The 21,491-nt window shown below is 41.6% G+C and overlaps 1 protein-coding gene across 2 annotated transcripts in view; it reads left to right on the top strand.

The window, feature by feature from the left end:
• The window catches only part of arhgef15b (Rho guanine nucleotide exchange factor 15b), a 30,748-nt gene extending 10,228 nt beyond the window's left edge, over positions 1 to 20,520 (top strand). The window contains exons 1-16 of one of the 2 annotated variants that reach the window (XM_088348047.1): positions 4,635 to 4,684; positions 6,705 to 7,086; positions 8,415 to 9,227; positions 9,288 to 9,330; positions 10,217 to 10,269; positions 10,614 to 10,819; positions 10,884 to 11,044; positions 11,108 to 11,260; positions 11,333 to 11,462; positions 12,139 to 12,213; positions 12,277 to 12,369; positions 12,432 to 12,595; positions 12,684 to 12,848; positions 16,072 to 16,142; positions 16,222 to 16,326; positions 20,226 to 20,520. In XM_088348047.1, the coding sequence (XP_088204173.1) occupies positions 6,768 to 7,086; positions 8,415 to 9,227; positions 9,288 to 9,330; positions 10,217 to 10,269; positions 10,614 to 10,819; positions 10,884 to 11,044; positions 11,108 to 11,260; positions 11,333 to 11,462; positions 12,139 to 12,213; positions 12,277 to 12,369; positions 12,432 to 12,595; positions 12,684 to 12,848; positions 16,072 to 16,142; positions 16,222 to 16,326; positions 20,226 to 20,389 (2,715 nt within the window). In that variant the 5' untranslated portion in view covers positions 4,635 to 4,684; positions 6,705 to 6,767 and the 3' untranslated portion in view covers positions 20,390 to 20,520. Of the gene's footprint in view, positions 1 to 4,634; positions 4,685 to 6,704; positions 7,087 to 8,414; positions 9,228 to 9,287; positions 9,331 to 10,216; positions 10,270 to 10,613; positions 10,820 to 10,883; positions 11,045 to 11,107; positions 11,261 to 11,332; positions 11,463 to 12,138; positions 12,214 to 12,276; positions 12,370 to 12,431; positions 12,596 to 12,683; positions 12,849 to 16,071; positions 16,143 to 16,221; positions 16,327 to 20,225 lie in introns of those variants that run through there. The other variant, XM_088348046.1, reaches the window with a different exon arrangement.
• The last annotated feature ends 971 nt before the right edge of the window (positions 20,521 to 21,491 follow it).

Raw genomic sequence — 21,491 nt, 5'->3', positions numbered from 1 at the left:
TTGCCTAATATATACATAACACAATAAAACAGAATTATTGTAGATGTCACGAAGCGGATCGGTAAGCAGGAAGTCGGAACTCATATGCGTAGACGATCTGTCACTTTAATTAGGAAAGAAAAGTTGTCCAACACACAAACGGACCAAAAACAAAACAAAACAGGTTCAAAGGCAATCAAAATTACAAACTAGGCATTACTCAGATCAAACAGGCATGAACAGGGTTTCAACGAGGGTTAAACAATGATCTGGCAGCGGGCAGTTCCAAAAGGAGCGCTTAAGTACTCCAAGAGCAATCAGTCCAATGCGTCTCAGCCGGTGTCAAGGGGCGGAGCCAGCTGGGCGCCATGACAACCATGCAGGACATAACAGTAGAACTCATAATGTTGCCTGGAAAGTTATGGACAATGCACAATAATTTATTAGTGACATCAAATGTTACACAATACACCAAAGTATATCCGGAGCCATGTCCTTAAGTCTTCCTGATAGTTTTCCCCCTGACATTCGCACTTCAAAAACCTGAAATTATGGATTTGAGTTTTGGTGGGCCACCCAAAGATTTTAAGTGGCCCCATCTGGCCACCCTTAAGAAAATATTTTGGAGGCGCCACGGCATGGATTTTTTTTTTTTTATCATAATGGAGGATTACTTATCTATTGATGCTTGTATTCAAAAGGAGCAGCGATTATACTTCGTTTGTTAGTCAGAAGAGCTGTATGAAATTTAGAACTTTTTTACTCGCTGCCGCCATCTCTTGGCTATTGTCATCAATGGAGCCCCTGTCAGGCTACTTATGTTTCACGTGCAAGCATTTATTATACATGCTTGAATAATCTCTTATTTTTTCATCATGTTGTGTTTGTGTGCTTGAATTGGAGAAAAAAACATTGGTGATCAGAAAATTAAGTTTTACAGGAGCACACTAGACAATCCTGATTCAAGAAACAATCCGAAATTCTTCGACCCTGTCCACCTTCAAATCCGGATTCAAAACTCACCTCTTCAGACTGGCCTATTCTTGCCCATATGCCTCACATACCGCCCCTTTTAACTTTAATTTGTTTTATTTGCTATTTATTACTTGCTTGTTTTACTGTTGTTTTACTCTTCGTTTATTGTTGTGTCCTACTCATATGTACAGTGACCTTGGGTGTCCTGAAAGGCCCCCGATAAGCAGGTAGTTGCCTTGCATGGCAGACACTGCATTTGGTATGTGAGCGCTTTAAAAGTGCTATATAAATGGAGACCATTTCCATTTACTTAATAGAATCTTTAAAATTATTTTTAAAATTAGCATGTAATTGAATATGGTAATCACTCAGTGCCCTTATGTAAGGCTAATTCATCAGTTCTTGACTGAGATTATTTGAACCCTACTTCTAATAACTACAACCTGGTAGTTACACAACGACATGGTAATAACTATTTGAGAAACACATATAATACTGGCAGCACTTTGCGCTAATCGGTCACAGAAAAAGCAGCTTTTAGCTTCAAAAAGGTTGGTGACCCCTGATTTTAAGAGACACAAGAGACACAAGAAGATTTTCAGTAAACTTCCTTTCCTTTGCAACAATCAACATTTTTTCCTTCCCTCTGGAAACAAACATGGGCGTTCTCTTTGATCCTCTTTAGGTGATTACGTAACAATATAAATGAGAGTGTGGAATAGTAAGTAATAGACCTTGTGGTGCTTATTGTCTCACTGGACAATAGTTTAACATCGGAGGTCATCAATATTACTACTTAGAAGTGTTTTGATAAAATGTAATCTTATCCAAAAAAAAAAAAGTTTCCCGAATGAAACCTGAAACCTCGTTCCTTTCCACCAGAGCAAGTTCTGACTTGAGTGGCACCGATTATTGCTCTGCAAACTGGTCGGACGAGCTGGTTTACGTTCTCGCAAAAAAAACTCGAATAACTATCAGGATCGGATCGTCGCGTGCTGCCTGCAGCCACTTGCGCACATCACAGCTAAAACAAAAAAAAACCCCATCACAATTACATATATCACAGAATAATTGTTACTTGGTACCATCCATCCTTCCATTATCCGCACCGCTTATCCTCAGTAGGGTAGCGGGGGTGCTGGAGCCCATCCCAGCTATCTTCGGGCAGTCGGCAGGGGACACCCTGAACTGGTTGCCAGCCACTCGCAGGGCACACAGAGACCGTTAACTCACCCGCTTATTCACACCTAGGGGCAATTTGGACCGGCCAATTAACCTGACATGCATGTTTTTGGAACGTGAGAGGAAACCGGAGTGCCCGGAGGAAACCCTCGCAAGCACGTGAAGAACATGCGAACTCCACACAGGAAGGTTCGATCTCATGACCTCAGAACTGTGCTGCACACGCGCTAACCACTGCGCCGCCGTGCTGCCCTACTTCGTACTGATCTTTAAAAAAATCAAAGTACAGTGCCTTGTAAAAGTATTTGCCCCTTTCTTGATTTAATTTATGTGTTATCGCTCAAACCAATTGTAATACCTCACAGAGACAACCCAACGAAATCTTTTTTCGAATAATGATTCAATTTATCAATCATTATTTATTGTAATTCTTAATGAGTCTTTTGCCACGCTGTGGAAGACTTTTGCCCCACTCTTCTCTGCAAAATTGTTTCAAATCTGCTTTCTAGCATCAATTGCCCGTTTTAGGTCACACCACAGCATCTCAAATGGATTTGAAATCCGGTCATTGAAAAGGCCACTCCAGAACCTTCATTTTGTTTTTTAGAGCCATTCAGAGATGGACTTGCTTGTGTGTTTCAGACCGTTGTCCTGCATGATCTGAGAGCACTTGAGTTTGAGGGCACGAACTGAAGGCCCAGCATTCTTCTTCATGATCTTATGGTAAACACCAGAATTCAATATTCCGTCAATCACAGCAAATTGTCCTGGCCCTGAGGCAGCAAAGCAGTCCCAGACCATCACACTTTTTCACCATGCGTTGCTGTTGGCATCATGTTCTTTTTGTCGAATACTGTGCCATTTCTACACCAGATGTAACAGGCTGCACACCTTCCAAAAATTTACATTTTTGACTCATCAGTCCACAGAATGTTTCTTCATAGGTCTTGAGGATAATCAAGATGCTTTTTGGCAAATGTGAGACATGTGTTATTTTTTTGTGACCACAATGGTCTTCGCCTGGGAACCCTCACCTGGATGCCATTTTTGGCCAGTGTTTTTCTTATAGTACAGTCATGAACGCTGATCATAACTGGGCTAATTTGCTGCCTTAGGACCTGGAAAAATTACTTTGGTTGACGAAATAATGATTTCTGGTCTTTACCAGAACATCTGGCCATCAGTCCGCGCCATCAAACGCAAGTGCTCTTGGATCATGCAGCAGGACAACAATCAGAAACATACCAGAAAGTCTACTTCTGAATGGCTCAAAACAAGAACTTGTATGTTCTGGAGTGGCCAAGTCAAAATTCGGATTTAGATCCAATTTAGATGCTGTGTTTTGTCCTTAAACAGGCAGTTCATGCTAGGAAACCCTCCAATATGGCAGCTATGAAACAATTCTGCAAAGAAGAGTGGGCCAATACTCCACCACAGCATTATGAAAAACTCATTACCAATTATCATAAACATTTCATTATGAAAAAAAGTCCATGCGTTGTTAAAAAATTACTGGATGGCTTTACTTGCTTTTAGCTTGCTTATACTATCACTATTTTTGTTGTTTAAGGTTGAATCCTGGCCATGAGGAAAGAGAATAGCACGCATCTGCAGATGCTCAGCATATTAAAATGTTACATACTAATTGTATTGATAAGGGTAACTTGACTGCATTTCTATTGTGCTATAACCAGTCAATGTAGACCTCCCAAAGCACTTTATTATCTACATCACATTTACACTTTCACACACTCACACATAGTGGGGTCCGCCAAGCACTGACCTGCCCTTTGCAGGCATTAGTGGTTCACTATTTTCCTAAGGACACTTTGACATTTAACTCGGAGGAGCCGGAATTGAACCTGCAATATTTTGGTCCCAAGGCAAGCGATCTACTGCCACCTCATAATATGATGTGAATATTCAGCAATTTTAAAGGAGAAAATCCAAAAATTTTGAACGGAAAATTAAAAAGAACTTCAACAGTGAATAAATAAAACCATTTAATATATATCTAATTTTATATTTCCATGATAGCATGCAAAGCACAGGCTCACTTGCCTCCCCTGACTGCATGCCACTGTATCTGGCCAAAATAGCAATTATAGCAAAATAGTTTGATCATTTCTTTTTAGGGAGCCGTACCATGTATTTTCAGACAAACTTCAGCCAAACCGCCACACCAGCTCTCCAGACAAAAGGTAAATTTTCAGCGAATTTCATTTCACTATGTGACGTTAGATGAGTTGATAAAATCTATAAAATAAGAATAATGCCAGAGCCTGCATCCCATATCAACAAATATTCCACTTTATACTTACCTCCTCCTGCAAATCATTAAGATCCTTGAGGCTCATTTTGATCGTCATTCTTGTCCTTATTAATGGTTTCAAAACAAGGTGCGAGCAGAGTTCTTTTGTAAAAAATGTCACAAAATTCATCAAACAAGGATACTGACCTATTTACCTTTGGTGCAGACTGTGGTGAAGAGAGAAAACCGCGCATCGTGCATAGCTCTGACCACCTCTGGGTGTTTACAGTTTGTTCTGTGAGTTTTCATCATAGAATTTCTCAACAATGATCATATATTATTTAATGAGCTTTTGCTGGTGTGACTGGAAACTATACTGGGAAGCATGCGCTTTGTATACTGGACTGAACTGATCACCTAATACTATTCGACCATGCGCGTACTAGATTAAACTCTCTGCCTATCAAAATTGCAACGCTCTAGATGATATTTGCGTGATTATAATTTTATTTCCGAGCCATATGTACTCATGAAAAGAGTTCTTTCTGGCTCGCAAGCCATAGGTTCCCGACCCTTGTTTAACAGGGGTCAACCCTGGCTTTTGAAATCATCCAAAGCTTTAAGGCATAATAAACTGAAATAATCCTATGGATCGCTTTGCCATTTAATAGTTTTTTAAAAGATTTAAAAGTCTTCCTGGGGCCTCTTCTGCATCTTCCACTCTATAATCTGTGCACATTGCAAATAATGGAGCAGTGCTTCCCAACTCAATTCTCAAGTCACACTGTCGGTCAAATGTTTGTTTGTTTTTCTAAAACCTTAAATTATCATGTAAATAAATTGTCTCCATTTATATAGCGCTTTTCAAGTCAATGAAAACCTCACAAAGCACTTTACAATGTGTCTCACACTTACCCATTCACACACACTCACGTACCGTCAGCCATGCAAGGTAACTACCTGCCTATCGGTGGCGTTAGGGATTCAGTGTCTTGCCCAAGGACACTTCGACATATAATACAGAGGATCAAAGCATCAAACCTGCGACCTCTTAATCCTAAAACGACCATCATGTTTCCTAAATCAATACGTCACCATGGCACACGAGGTTTTTATTTGACTGTATTTGAACCTCTTTTACTATATTTATATTTTGTGTTTTCTGAACAACTTTGCATTTACTACATCCTAACTTTTTTTCATTTTGTTTTGTATAAATTAAGAAAATAATGAAAATCAGCAAAATGATGTGCACGATATTTACGTGATTGATTTTACTATTTTTTTCTGAAGTGCAACAGTGCAATCTTAAATAAGTTAAGTTTTAACTTAGGTGGATACTCAAAATAAGGAACATAATACATCAATGGATTTGGAACTACTGTAGCAAGGAAGAGAATTTAAGCGAAGCCTTCAAAGAAGAAATTTCCATCCGTTCTAAGTACCTCCATTAAGTCTTCTCTTATAATGAAATCTTTAGAGGTACAAAAAGCAGATCAGCGCTGGGTGTAGAAATCAAAAGAACAGCAACATAATTGGCGACAATGATGTAATAGTCATAACAATGAAAAATGGTAAGCAATAATGGTTAAAATAAGGAACTGGGATCCTATGAGATCTCCTTTGCAGGTGTCCTATATTAAAAACAGAAAAAATGGTCACACCCCCTTGAAACAAAGTACGTTAATGAATATATTTTCTTGGACTACCGCACGCGCAAAGAATATGTATAAAAATAATAAAAATAATACTGTAATCTGCTGCCAACAACTGGTAAGGATGAATATTACACATACCCAGGTCATCACTGGAAGAAAGGCAATAGACTGAACTATGACGTGCTTTTTTGCGTAGTTGAAATTGGGCAATTTTCTGCTGCCCTGGCACACTGGTTGAAAAACACTAATAGAGGGTAGGTTAAAAAAATAAGATACAAGAAACTGTGCTCATAGGTGGAAATTATGATCAGATGCATCACATTTACCAGGCAAATAGTTTATTTAAAAAATACAGTAGTGTTTTTTGCTTAGAAAAGATTCATTTTGATCTGCGATTATAATTTGTGGGGATTGTTACTGATGTAGGCTGTATGATAAAGCAGAATATTAAAAATCAGAGCTAAAAATTTGGAGTTGACATTCTTTTACCCGCCTCAGTTCAGTCTGGGTCTGGCCCCAAAGCAAAACTGAGTTAAGCATCCCAGCAGTAGTCCTTTTTAACATTATTATTTGTGTGTCCATCATAAAACAGGTGCTTTGCAGTGTTTTTTTGTGTTAGGTTAGGTGTCCCCCTAACAAGGCCTTTAATTGTTTTGCAGGCCCATATGAGGTGTTCGGATCCACAAGGTCCCGTCGAGCTTGGCCTCTGATCGCACAGCACGATGCTGGCCCAGCCGGCCGAGGCCAAATCCAGGCCTGAACTGCCCCCAAAACCCAGCGAGCGAGCCGCCCTCCCCTCTGGGGAGGACAACGCCAGTACTAATGGAAGGGCTGCCAGCCCCTCGGGGGGAAACGTCAGGAGAATTGTAAACAAGTTCAGTAAACACAAGGCGGCTGGTCGCGGCCAGGTCCGAGGTGACCATGTGCTTAAACCCAGCCCGCTTCAGCCGCCACCTTTACCCAAAAAGAGGACCCGGCTCGGGCAGACCAAGAGCAACGAATCAGAGGATGGTGATGATGCCGCCCAAGGGGGCCGCTCAGGTACACCATGCCAAGGTCGTGATGAGCCCAGAAGGCTGCAATGACTGTAAATGAATTGAATTTGTCACAAGACCGCTTTATTGTTGTCTCACATCCGTTTGAACGTGAGGAACCGTAACAAAACAGCAGGCGACACGGTTTCAATTTCAAGCGTTTCTGTCCCACACACATGATCACTTCCTTGTTTTGACTCGTTGTTCTAACCTGCGATTGCTATAGTTCTCTCACACATTCACAGCAGCAGTTCGCTTTTTATAATTTTTTGACTTTTATACATTTATTTTAACCAATCATTTTTTCATTTCCCACACGACTGAGAGGTGTGTTAAGTGTCTCTGTTCAAAAAAGTCATAGTCAAAGGGATTGTCTTCCTGTGCCTCTAAAGTGCTATGTTCAAAGGAGCGGAGGTCAAAAGACACAAATAGCTTTAAAAAGTACTAAATTAGTGGCCGGAGAAAAAGGATGTATTTTCCTTTATAGAGAACTACCTTTGTCCATAAACAGGTTGGATGTTCCCTGGGCTGCTTCTCCCAGTCTTCCTCTCCAGTACTAAACTTGTTAGTCCACACTCTTTACCTGGACAAAACCGCCCTTTATACAAACTAAGCCCCTCCCATTGTTCATCACAAGGTACAATTAGAAAGGTGGGGTGCGTTGTTTGAGGTGACCTTAAAAAGGTGAAAGTAGAATGCCCAACTGAGTGCAAATAGCCTTTAAAATATTTTTTTCCACCTAGCTTATCTGCTTTTATCTTACTTTTAGCAACACTGTTCAGGACGCGCAACTCAATAGGAAGCAGGAATGGGGGGGCCGGGGAGGAGTATTCTGGTGAGTGGAGAGTGATTTCATGTTTGTCCCTGCCTTTTTTTGTTAGTGTACCATGAACACAGTGAAAGTAAGAATAGGCCTGTTTTAAATACTGTCCAAACGCTAACCCAAACACCAAAAAAGATGAAAAAGAATAGTTTAGTCGAGTGCATCCAAGAAATGCATGTACTTGCACGAGCCACACAAGGAGCTTGACAGAGGCTGCAATGATCATTTAAGCAAGAAGATGGCGTCAGTGAGTAGAAAGGTTCCAAATTCCATACAGCACCTTTAAAAAATGTGCTTTTAAACAGTAAATGCTGCAAGGGTATATGTTTGAGTGTTTGTTACAAGACATCACTTTCAAATCGAAACATTTTGCTTTGTCATTCAAAAACGCTAAGCTGAGAACGCTGATTCGGTAGCTGAGCTGAAAGTGGAGCTAAGCCTGGCTGGGTAAGTCTTGGAGGCGCTTTAGAGTGACTCCGAATTGAGCTTTCTCTTTGCCTTCTGTCTTTTAGAGCCTGACGGAAAGGAGGTGGATGCCCGGTCCCAGGTGGTAAACATAGAGGAGCAGGATGCCTTAGATTGGGCACCAGACTCTTGCCGCATCCCCAGCTGTTGCTGCGCATGCCATTTCAAACGGCCTGGAATGAAACTTGTGTGGGTGCCTCTGCCAGGGGAAGACGGCAGCGAAAGTGGCGAGATCTTAGAGGTGGAGGGCTCTGAGTCGGCCCCCTCGGACAGTGAGAAGACAGATGGGCAAGTGGACTTCGAGGAGGAAACCTGCGCTGGCAGGAGCAGTGATGAGGAGGTCGTACATGACACTGTCGGCCCATTTGGGGAGGACGGCAAGCTGGAAAAAGCCAAATTTTCAAACTTGTTGGCTGTCACGTTGAGCGATTCCAACAGAAGACTCTCGGATCCGGGACCTCTCAATCCCGCGCCACTTCCTGGGGCCTCTTCTGCATCTGCCAAGTTTAATTCCTTTCTGCCAGCCCAGCACAAATCAATCACAGAAGACGAAGACATTTACGAGTCCATCATCCCCACGGTAGATCCCCAGCATAGTAAGAAAACCCCTCAGGAAGTAGTAGAGGAGCCACAAGCCAAGCTGCCCACGCCGGCTCGGCGATCAAAGCCCCCGGAGATGACCAAGGAGGACGCCTCGGAGGAGGTGCCGCCTACTGTACCGCCTCGCATGCCCATGACTCAAGAGTCCCATACTGGACCCCGGCTGCCTGCCAGCCCGCTTCTGCCTCACAGACCACCACCGCTTCTGCCAAAGGGAGTAGAGTTGGGCAGGGACAACAGCACTTCCGAGCAGAACGATGGTATGCAAGCAGCGAGTGCTTAGCTATGTCCAGCCCAAAAAATGACCATGTGCCTTGTAGATGCGGACAATGCGGAATGTGCCAAGGAAGAGTCAACGGAAGTGTGAGTTACCACAGGTGCAGACGCACCACTTTCTTCATTACATTGCTAATGTTCAGTCTTTTTATAGCTTCATTACCAAAATGCCCCCTAATTGATGCGCTAAAATTCCAGATAGACAGCTGATGGAACAAAATCCATGAGATGATTCATCTGCTCTGTTCCTAACATTTTCCAAAACGTCTTGAACTTCCAACGCACTCATAGGGTTTTTCCTCTTGACTGATCATTCCCCTCCCATTCACATCAGGAGAAACTGGGGGTCAGTGACTTGCTCTTAAGCAGTGTTTCTCAAATAGTGAGGCCCCTTAGGAGTGTGGGAGGTTGTTTGGTTGGGGGGGTCACGTTTACTCTCAGGAAACTGTCCAAAACAAAAGTGCAATTTCACCTCCATTACTTTGGGGTGCATTGGCGCTCCGTGGTGAAGTAGTTGTTTGCAGTGCACATTCGCGCTTTGCAAAAACATTCTGTGTATAAAGTGTAGACTGCAAGTATAGCAAACCCTCAAGTTACACCATGAAAAAAGATTTAAGAGAGAGGCGAAGAGAGACGGAGATAAAGAGACAAAAGAAAGTCTCCTCCGGAAAACCGAGACGAGGAAATATGACAAATTATATGTAGCGCCTGCGACGAGGAAAGACTTGTGTGCTTACTGTATCTAAATTATGTTGCCAGCAGACAGCGTGAAGCCAAATAAATTACGTAAAGACATTACACCCCATTCCCACTGATAAGCCGCTTGAGTTTTTTTCAACAAAAATGTGTCTTCCTAGAGGGGCATGACAGAAAATAATTGAGAACCACTGCGCTAAGGGTCACAATAGCAAGTCACACCCTCCCACACATTTCATTTGTCCATTTATGAATCTTCTTGTTGACACTGTTGCAGATGTGAAACTCCAAAAGAGCTGTCCAACAGCTGGAAGTCGCGGCTGCAAAACGGTTAGTAGCAAACTTGTCACTTATAGGCTGCTTATGGGGAGCGAGCCCAGTGGTTGAATCAATCAAAACTTAACAAATACCAACCATCAGAAATGACGAGTTTCTGTTTTGAGCACCATCTTGTGTCAGCATTGGGCATTACAGAAACAAAACAAATTTTCATTTGTAAAGTACATTTTAAATAAATCCCACAAATGCCTAAAACTCATACACATCCACACACACAGGCTACAGCCAGTCTGCTATAACCCGAAGGAATGTGTCAATGAGACACATCCTTCAAGATGCTTGAGCACACTAGTTGCAAACCAACAGCAGCTTTTCCTTTGTTATCACGGCGTCAGAACCTCTCTACCAGACCTACCGGGCCACCGTTATCACCAAAGAGATCCGCCGGCAAACGGTGTGCCGGAACGTCAGTGTGGCCACAGCTGACTACGCCATAGAGGTTACCGGTCGCAATGAGGGCACCCTGTGGCAAAACCTTCCCAAAGTACGAGAAAGCGGCATCCTGGAGCAGCTCAGCCCTGAGCAGTGCAAGTATCAGGAGGTAAGAGTGTGGGCGCAGCATTTGAAACTACAGTGGGCCTATTTTAAGGTGCAACTCTGTGCAGAGTATGTTTGAGGTGCTAACTTCTGAGGCCTCCTATCTTCGCTCGCTGTACGTTTTGACGGAGCATTTCCTGGAGAACCGCGAGCTGGAAGATACGCTGGTCATCAGGGACAAAAAACCTCTCTTCTCCAACATCTTGCGGGTCCGCGAGGTTAGCGAGAGGTATGAGCCACCACTTGAAAGTGTGATCGGAAGCTGCCACCTAGCACGAATATCCCTTTTTAGGTTCTTGAAAGACCTTGAAGAGCGCGTGTTTGAGAACATCCTCTTCTCGGACATCTGCGACATCATTCACTACCACTCTCAGCACAACTTCCCGGCCTACATCGATTACGTGCGGAACCAGATATACCAGGAAAAGACCTACACCTCACTAATGTAAGTGTGGGGCGGTCCTCGCCCTGTACTAACAATTCCGTGGCCGCCTACCCACCTTTGCATTTGCCGCAGGAAGAATAACACGCAGTTCGCCGCCGTCATCAATCGCCTCCAAGAATCACCACAGTGCCAGCGGCTGCCTTTCATGTCCTTCCTGTTGCTACCCTTCCAGCGGATCACACGCATAAAAATGCTCATAGAGGTAAGCCACAGAGTAACCCTGGCGAGGGAGGGGGCTTTGTCACTCTACTACCTAACTCTTAAAAGTACCCCCAAGTGTCACTCAGCATTACGTAAAAAGAGCTTGTAAAGTATTTTGTTGAAAGGCTTTCTGTGTTCTGTTTTTGTCTTTCACAACATTATTTACGCACAGGTGAAGAACTGGAGAGACTGTTTAACCTATCAGAATGCGCTTTGCAAGTCAGTGTTTCTGTGAGTAAAAATTGCGTGATAGTGAGATAAGATCTAATCACTTTTCGTATGTCAACTGTACTACTGGTGGTTTAGTGGTAAAGTGTTGACGCCATACCACTACGATGCATACAATGTATTGCGATCCAGGCCAGAGATAAATCGCCTGCTCGAATACGAAATAATACTTTAAGACGTCGTGTAGTAACTCACACCTATAAAAACTGTATGCGTTTCCAATTTTAACCACCCTACTCTGCAGTATATATATGATGCACCGGGTTATAAGGCGCACTTTTGAATTTCTGGCAACTTAAGTTTTTAGGTATGCCTTGTAGTCCAGAAAGGACGGTACTTGCTGATAACTTAAAAGAAAAATAAACACAATGACCCAATCGAGTCTGTCATGTTGCCAGCGACTTCAAACCCGAACTTGGACAAAAATCTCGTTGAATTTGTGCTTGCAGAACATCTTGAAGAGAACAAAAGAGGGGACTAAAGAAGAGCAGGCAGCCTCCAAGGCTTTGGCCTCCGTGTCCAAGGTGATGTCAGACTCATCCCTGCCTGGGGCCTAGGACACATTTTGACGTCTTACATTTGTGCAGATAATCGACGAGTGTAACACACAAGTGGGCAAGATGAGGCAGATGGAGGAGTTGATCCTCATTTCCAAATCGCTGGAGTTTGACAAGCGCAGGGTATACGGACACTAACCTACGCCTGGTAAGCCTTTTTTTCCAAAATGGTGCTTCCTGTGCAGGCCATCCCCATTATCTCCCAAACGCGCTTCCTGGAGAAGAAAGGAGAGCTCCAGGAAATGTCCCGAGGAGGAACTGTCTTCCAAATGAGAGTACGCTTCAACCCCATCTATGTTTTCCTTTTCAACGACTTGCTGATTATCACCAACAGCACCGTCAAGAAGGGGTGAGAGAAACGCGGTAGCCCCTGTCATAAACGCTCCGAGGTGACGACCGTTTATCATCAATGGTGCTTCTTTACTTGCCTCAAACAGCACCGAGCGCTTCGTGGTACTAGACTACGCCCACCGCTCGCTGGTGAAGGTCCAGCCACTGGAAGAGGAGCGAGCCAGCGGGCCCTACGAGAACTGCTTCACCCTCATTCTCCTGGAAAACCACAATTTGCGCATGATGGAGCGCCTCATCAAAGCGCCGTCCCAGTGAGCACAGCCACCATTCACCCACACTAACCGAACCATTTCGTGATGTTGCCGTCCTGCAGCTCGATTTGGAAACAGGGCTATTTGTTTATTTCTGATTTTGTATGTCAATGCAAGGTGCTTTAAAGTCCCGGCACTCAATGCTAATTTGGTCTTTGTCTGTCAATATAACTGATAGCATGTGTACTAACGACATTTCAATTATAAAATTCTGCATGTAATTTAGGGTAGCTGTCAGACTAGTGTCAGCTAAATCAGGCATGATGTGTTTTGGGGTTTGGATTTCCTAATTTGCAACACAGCATATATGTTGCACAAAATAGATTTAGATACAAGATCTTTTTTTATCTTTAGTCCCTCAGAGAAAAACAAAACACAAAACAAATAACACAAAAAAAAACCAACTGTGACAGTACGGTTATAAAGAACTGATTAAGGCTATAATAGTTTCACAAGTGTAACTTTTAAATAGTTGACAATTATTTACCGGTATATATCAGAGGTGTTTTAAAAGGATAGTGGGATTTTTGGACGCGTTCTAAGGTATGGGCAGAGCACCTGTATGATGCGGCAGGGGTAAACCAGTGAAAGCTGTCGGGCCTTGCTGTTGAACAAAAGATTGTGTTGTGTCACCCTGACATGGCCGCTTTTTTGTGTCACGTTTCATCTGGAGGGACGAAAGCATGACCAACTTTGGTGCCGAGGTGCTTAACTTGTTTGGGCGTTTGGGCATTTAGGTGGGCCATGATCCAAAAATATTTGTGTGTGTTTTTTGCTATTTTTTTTCCCTTTTTCATTTTTTTTTTGTTGTTGTTGTTATTGTATGTTGTCTTGCTGTCGGTCACCCCTTTTGAGAGATATGACCAAGGTAGATAGATAGATATATCAGAGAGGTGCATCATGGCAGGCTACGACAAAAAGTCAGTGGAAAATTCCTAAAATCTTAGCCTCACACCACTTTTTGTCCGGACTACTCCCTGCAGGTAGTTCGAATACGACTCAAGGCAAGACTTGGGGCCTCCCTGCCAACAGTAAATCAGAACACCATTTAGAACAATGTAGAGACTCTATTTATAACGACTAGATGAAAGGATACATCGAGACGTCAAGTGAATGAAGCAAGAAATAAAAAACTAAATTCAAATACATTGATAATCATAAAGTGCGTTAATCACCACTAAATTACCATCTTAATCAAAATACTGATGTAATAGCGATTAAAGTAATGAAAATGATATAACTGCAAAACTCATCCAATTATTACTGTATTTAGTGACAGATTTCAATGATACTACACCATCCTGACTGTGGGGCAGAGGAGCCAAAAATTGTACTTAAGTACTGAGTAACTGCAGCAACGTTATAGTTATTGATTTTTTTAAACTACCAATCCGATCATCAAATGATCAAAGTCCAAAATCAACAAAAAAATGAATTTAATTAAAAAATTATATTAAAATATTAATTGTAAATTTAGGTGCTTTAATAAACAGTAAAAATAAAAAAATAGGAGAAATCAAATAAATAAATTAAGTAATATTACCAAGTAATATTATATATATATATATATATATATATATATATATATATATATATATATATATATATATATATATATATATATATGAGAGTGTGTGAGGCTAAATTTATATGCATACAGCGCAGTAAAAAGCGTTACTATATACATATTTATGTAAAACTAATTTTAAAAACAGTAAGCTTGAATCAAAGACGGTGGATGGTTGAGGATAATAATACATTTTACTTCAAAGCAGCAAAGTTTGCTGTGCACAGAATATCATACAACAATAAAACAAGAATAAAACAAGCAAGTAATAAATACCAAATAAAACCAAAGTAAAGTTAAAATTAGAATTTAGGAAACTGACCGCTACATGTTTCCTCAAATTCAATGTTGAATTCTTGAACGCCGAAATCTTTGTTTGTTTAGGCAAACAAAATAGAGAGACATTGCATATTGTAGCTGGTGTTTTGCATTCTTTTAAGGGGAACCTGCTTTTGATGTGAGGCCAGGGGTGCTCTTTTCATAGTCGAAATTGCTAAGCAACATTTTTGTTCTTTTTCATCAGTAAAAGTCGAATATGATCATGCGTTTGATTGGTTAAACATGGTAGAGCCTGCTGGAGTTTTGAGTCATAATAAAGACAGAAGCGTACTCACGTGGATGGAATTTCTTCAGTAACGAAGTAACGATCTCAATGTTGTCTAATGAAGCCGGGTAAAAGTACAGTTCTTTCTTTATTAATTTACTCAAGTAAAAGTAAAAGTATAGGGATACACAAATACTCCTAGAAGTACAACAATTACCAAGACTTACCCAAGTAAATGTAACGGAGTAAATGTACTCCATTACTACCCACCTCTGCTGTCGGGCACTGGTTCTCAAAGTCAAACTGGGCCCAGACCCCCAGCATGTCGTTAAAAAATCTCCCATACCCCTGACCTAAACTTTCACCAATAATGTAGTGCTGGATAAAGCTATGCCATAGAGAAATACTCAATTTTAGTGGCTCACGTCCTTTTGCTTTTTATTTTTGCACAATCAATCATAATGTAGTTCTCATATCATGATTAGCTTCCAGAAGATAATGTTATATTGTCTTCACATCTAATAAGAGTTGAAAACCCAGCCTTAAACTTGGATCTAGTAATGAAGGGAACATAGTATTCCACGGCTGATTTGGCGAGTTTTGGGAAGAGTTCCATCCTCTTGCACCAAAAAGTGCTCTTTGACTTGTTCTCAAATTTCTGACGGATGGCTTATGAATGACAGGGTTTAATGAGTTCTTCCTGTCGTTGTCGTGCATTGTGACAAGATTGAAGCCAAAAGGATCTTGAACCCATGATTCTTCTTTTCCAGACAATTCAGCACGATTCGTGCAGCACAAACCACAAAGTGAAGTCCACTCCTGCCTCTTGTGCCATCTGTCTTTTCTAACTCTTGCTCTCTACTAAGCTTCCGGCATTGTAGTGCTGGGGTGCGGCTCTACCTACATCATTTATCTGGAATGGGCTCAGAATCGAATAGATGTGAGACAGTTAAGAAAAAAAAGATCCATAGAAAAATAATTTATTATTACTGTCTCGGACATCGTGTCGCAGACCCCCGGAAAGACGTTTTTTGGTCTGTTGGAACCACTGCTCTAGGGCATTGAAACAAATGTTGTTCAGTCTTCTTCCAACTGTCTGTCTTTCTTGACAGGTTGGACATGCACCGTTGGATGGCAGCTTTCCCCAGCAAAGAAGAAGATGATGTGGTTTATGACGCCTGGGGTAGGAACATGCATTGTATAATAAAGAGGAATGCACGAGTTGTGCTATGCTCACTTGCAGTCTCCTTGGCGTTTGTTAGACTGTCCCCAGGTCCAGTGCGTGGAGCAGTACGTGGCCCAGCAAGCTGACGAGCTCAACCTGGAGCCCACCGAAATCGTCAACGTTATACGGAAAACCAACGAGGGTAATACATCAGTGGCCATTTTTTTTATTACAAAAGATCTGATATTGAACACCACTACAGAGGAAAACTAAAATCATCATAACGCATCAAGTTCACTTTACTACCCAAAAAAACACAGAACTAACAGTACTCTATAAACATACCAGTCAGCCGCAAGTGACTAAACTTTACAATAGTCGAGCCAAAAGATATGTTATTTTACCTCAAATATCAGAATATTTTTTCTAACGAGTGTGAAATTAATGGTTGAACCCTTAAATCAGTGTTTCTCAAATAGTGGGGTGGGGGCCCCTGAGGAGTGCGAGGCTCCGTCAAGGGGGTTGCAGGGGCGTTTGACTTCAAGGAACTTTTTTTTTTTAAACTTTTCCTGCAAATGCACCTTCATTACATTAGGGGGCAGTGCCAGAGTTATCATCGAAAGGGTTTTGTTTACATTTAGCCTCCATGCAGTTCATATAGCACAGAGTACAAGCATTTAGTATGAAGTGTAGACACAAAGTTGAGCAGACCCTCAAGTAACTCTACAAAAAAAAATAATAAAGCAGATGCAGATACATGAGAAGAGAGACAGGGTAAAGAGACAAACCAACGTTTCCTCCCAGAAGACATTCGCTGAAGTGTACGTGGCACTTCACTCCGACCACAGAGCAGGATGAGCAAAGACAGGTGTGCTTGCTCTGCTAAATATGTTGGCAGTGGACAGCATGAAGCCAAATAAATTAAGCTGTCACTTCAAGACATAACAACTCAATCACCCTGATAAGACGCTATACAGTTCTGTGAAAATGTGCCAAAAGGCATAAATTTGGCATGGACAGAGGTCCTTATTATGCAAACTTATCTCAAAAGACAGTAGAAAAGAGTCTCAGTTATTACATACAGTTTAAGTTATATTCTTCGCATTAAGGTGTCCAGAGATGCTAATAACCTTGAACGGTAATCCTTAGTATCGCTAGACTCGCTCGTGGGAGGCTCCGTAGTTCTCCGAAGGAGAGGGGGTTGCGACTGTCCTGTGCCGCCAGGCCTGACGGGGTGTGACCCAAGCAAACCAAGCCTCTGAAGTCCTTAGTACGTTCGGACAGGCCGGTGCATGATTTATGGAAGCCCCGTGGGCAGGTAGTACAGGTGATTGGGGTGTGGCCGCAGCGAATGGTTTGAAAGCACCACTGGCATTTGGACTGGGGCCAGGGTTGCTCTCGAAGTCGCCCGCCCTAAGAAGAACAGAGAGAGAGAGAAAGAGAGGGACAGATAGAAAGAGAGAAAGACAGAGTAAAACGCAAAAAGGGGGAAAAGAGAATGAGAGAGGTGGGGAGAGAGTAGGAAAGAGAGGGATAGAGAAAATGAGAGACAAGAGTGTAAAGGGGGAAGAGAGAAAAGGAGAAACAAAGAAGGAGAGAGGACCAAGAAAGAAAGAGAGAGCGAGTCTGAGTGGATTGAGTTGGATTCGTAAGGCTCCCGGGAGAGAGCCCTTCGCAGGACACCACGGGAAGGTTCCTAGTCTTTGTCCTGCACTGGCTGTCGTCATCCTATCATTCTGGTTGAATGAGAACAAGAGATGTCTGATGTATGAATTCTGGGAAAGTAGAAAAAAAAAAAAAAGTTTCCTTAAGTCACACGCGCCTGCGTCCCTCCAGGGGGCTCTGCCACTGCACTAGAGTAAATATGTCAAACTTAGACTCGGTAGGTAGGTAGGTAGGTAGGTAGGTAGGTAGGTAGGTAGGTAGGTAGTGTTCTTCCGGTGATCATCCGAGTTACAGTAACATTTGTCCACATCAATAGGTGCCAGCAGATAATTCTTTTTCGATACACCAGTCATCTGCTCATGAGATAGTATAATATATTTGATAACTTATTCTGTTTAAGATTATACTACAAATAATAAATAAATAAAGTAAGTGATTAGCACATTATTTTCTTGTTATAACAAAAAAAAGTCAAAAAGTTTTAAACAATGTTTTTCCACTGGCAGATCATTTTTGCTCATTTTAAGCATTAATTTGTTGCTGTTGTTCTCGTAAAACAGGATAAAAATGTGGTAGAACACCAAATAAATCCTGTTTATGACCTCCTAAGTCATGGTGAACACAGATAAGAGAAACATCGAACTGTCAATGAAGGCAACATGTCCATTTAAGCTTAAAAAAAAACAAGAAACTGCTGCCGGTTATTCCTCTTTAAACATTCCCGACAGAAGATGTGCCTCCATATTTTTAAATTAAGAAAAGGGTCCTGTTTCATAAAAAGGTTGGGAAACACTGTTTAAGAACATCTCAAAAACTGTTGCAGCGTTTGGAATCTGAGGGTAAATTTATTCACGAATGCAGGGGTCGGGAACCTGTGGCTCTCGAGCCACATATAGCTCTTTTCACAAGTAATAATGGCTTGGAGAAAAAAATTCTGATCATGCAGAATTAATCTAAAGGGTTCTTAGTTTTACGAACTCAGTCAAGTTTGCTGCAGGCATAGCCCACATAATAATAATAATAATAATAATTTCCTTTGTATTGTCATTCTTTGTAACAATGTACACAGAACGAAATGTCGTTACACCTGACCCGTTGTAGCGAGTCGGTGCAGCCGCAGCCAGAGGGCGCCGCCATTATACCAATTAGGTATGTCTCGGTCGAGGCGCGAACCAGCGACCTCCCAGTCTCAAAGCCGGCACACTACCATCTAGGCTACAATAATGCCAGTAGTAAAAGTGATTCGGTCCAGTATACAAAGGGCACATCCCGACTACCGTTTATAGTCAAGGTGTGAAAACAGACCACGTTTTGGCTGTAAATCATTAAAAAGATACATTATTAAATGAGATTCTATACAAAATATGTTCAGTGTTGGGAAACTTTATGATGAAAACCCACAGAACAAAGTTAAAAACCCAGAAACTTGGTAGAGGTGGGCTTGGTTATGATTACAGCAGAGTGTGCATCGAAGTTAAATAGGTCTGTAATCCTCGTTTGCAGTATTTTAGGACATTTTTACTAAAGAACTCTAATTGCACCTTTGAAACCATTATTTAAGAAAATAACGAAGGTTAAAATAAGCCTTAATGATCTTAAGGAACGGCTGGAAGGACATGAGTTTAAAGTGGTGTACAGTATCTGTTGATATAAGATGCAGGTCCGGGCATTATTTTTTCATGAATTTGATCAAATCATCTAACGTCACACAGTGAAATAAAATGCCCTAAAAAGTTTGCTTTTGCCTGGAGACCTGGTTTGGCGTTTTTGCTGAAATTTGTTTTAAAATATACGGTATGGCTCGGTTCGGTGTATATATATATATATATATATATATATATATATATATATATATATATATACTGTATATAGGGCACAGTCTTGACCCTTGTATACATTCAAGGTGTCACACCAACAGAACCCATTTTGGCTGAAGCTTGCTAGAGAATTCTTTATATGGGAGCTCATTAAACAATTTAGGTTCACTGTTTAGACACTTTATGATGACTAGCCACAGAACAAACTGCAAACACTCAAAAGCTCCAGCAAAGCAGCCACTGCAATTTGATTGAGTGAGCAGTAGGAATGGGCGGAGCTATACACACAGCACGCAAATTCCTTCTCCTTGCCCAGCATTGTCTGCACTGAATATATTGGAATCCTTGTTTGCAGTTTTTTGTGGCATGTTTACAAAAGAACTTTGCTTGCACCTTGTTTTGAGCCTCAACACTAACTGCGGGAGGGAGGTGGTATATTTATATTGATATGGGTCACAGGCTGTGGTATTATTGATTTTTCAATAGATTTTATCAAATCATCAACCGTCACACAGAGAAATAAAATGCGCTGAAGAATTAACTTTTGTCTGGAGATCGGGTTTGACCCAAAGAAAAAGCGCTTCTCATGTTGCCTGCCCTTCTTGCGCGCTTCCCGCAGGCTGGTACGAGGGCATCCGCCTGTCGGACGGACAAAAAGGTTGGTTCCCGGTCAGCAACATCATCGAAATCACCAACGAGCATGTGAGGAGGCGCAACCTGAAGGAGCGCTACCGAGTCATCCAGGCCGCTACCCAAGTCACAACCGCCAACAAGAAACTCTGAACGTTCCATGGCCAGCCAATGATGGACAATATATCGGTTTTTAGATCTCAAGATGCACCAGAAGGTTTCCCATTGTGAAATTGTCAAACAACAAACTGCACAGAAATATAAAGACAACAGATGTGTGGGAACTCCTTTCTTTTTTCCAAGATCAGATTCGCCAATGCCAGAGTGACTAACCCATACCTGTCAACCTCCAGGGCTCCATGCCCTTACAAACTGTCGTATTTTCCCTTACAAAATAATCTTAGACCATTTTTTTTTTTCAAACGTGTTCATTTATGTAGTTTAACATGTTATATTGTACGCGTGTTTCGTTATATCATATATATTGTTAATTGTTGTGAGATACTGAGTTGCTCGACATGAATGACGTTTATTATAAAAAAAGTTCAAAGATTAAGTAGCTTGGAGGTTCACTGTAGAAGGGAAAAATACATGAAAATATAATTAGGTAGAATAATAAATTTTCTTATTCAAATTATTAATTAATTTCCTGCATCAAATTATTGTTGGTAATATACTGATTAAAGGGATAACCACAAACCTGTCTTTTTTCATTTTCTCACATTATACTTCCTTTTTTTCTTAAGTTCTTTATACAACAATAATGATTCGTAATATGATGCATCAAAGCAAGTGAGTCGTTTGAGAGACGGCTCTCTTTAATGAGTTGAGCCAAAAAAGACGGTTCTCTAAAAAGAGACAGACCTTTCACTACACAACTACCACTTGAAATTGTATGCATTTCAAATTTACTCAAACAATCCCGCCTTTTGGTTTCAGATCAGAATGACTTACGGCGTTTTAAATCAGGGTCGGCCATTGCGACTTGATGATTGTGTCCAAAGAAAATTCAAAACTATGTTGTAATGTAGGCCTACTGCTCTGCTTTCGCTTTTTCACGTGTGATCGGAATGATGCATGATGGGAAATCCCCAGGCGGCAGACGCATGCGCACAGTAGAGAAAAAACGCTCGCTTCGTTTGCAACGAATGAAACGATACCGAGATAGAGGCTACCGTGGCGAACTCGTTTGACTTGAATGATTTGCCGTTACGTGATAGTCGGTGTATACCGAATGGTACCCATCATTGACAAA

Source organism: Urocampus carinirostris, chromosome 11 (genome assembly GCF_059441175.1).
Source record: "Urocampus carinirostris isolate Australia breed hairy pipefish chromosome 11, RoL_Ucar_1.0, whole genome shotgun sequence".
Classification (NCBI taxonomy): Eukaryota; Metazoa; Chordata; class Actinopteri; order Syngnathiformes; family Syngnathidae; genus Urocampus; species Urocampus carinirostris.
The sequence above is the reverse complement of the archived record's forward strand: the minus strand, read 5'-3'. Positions and strand labels throughout refer to the sequence as shown.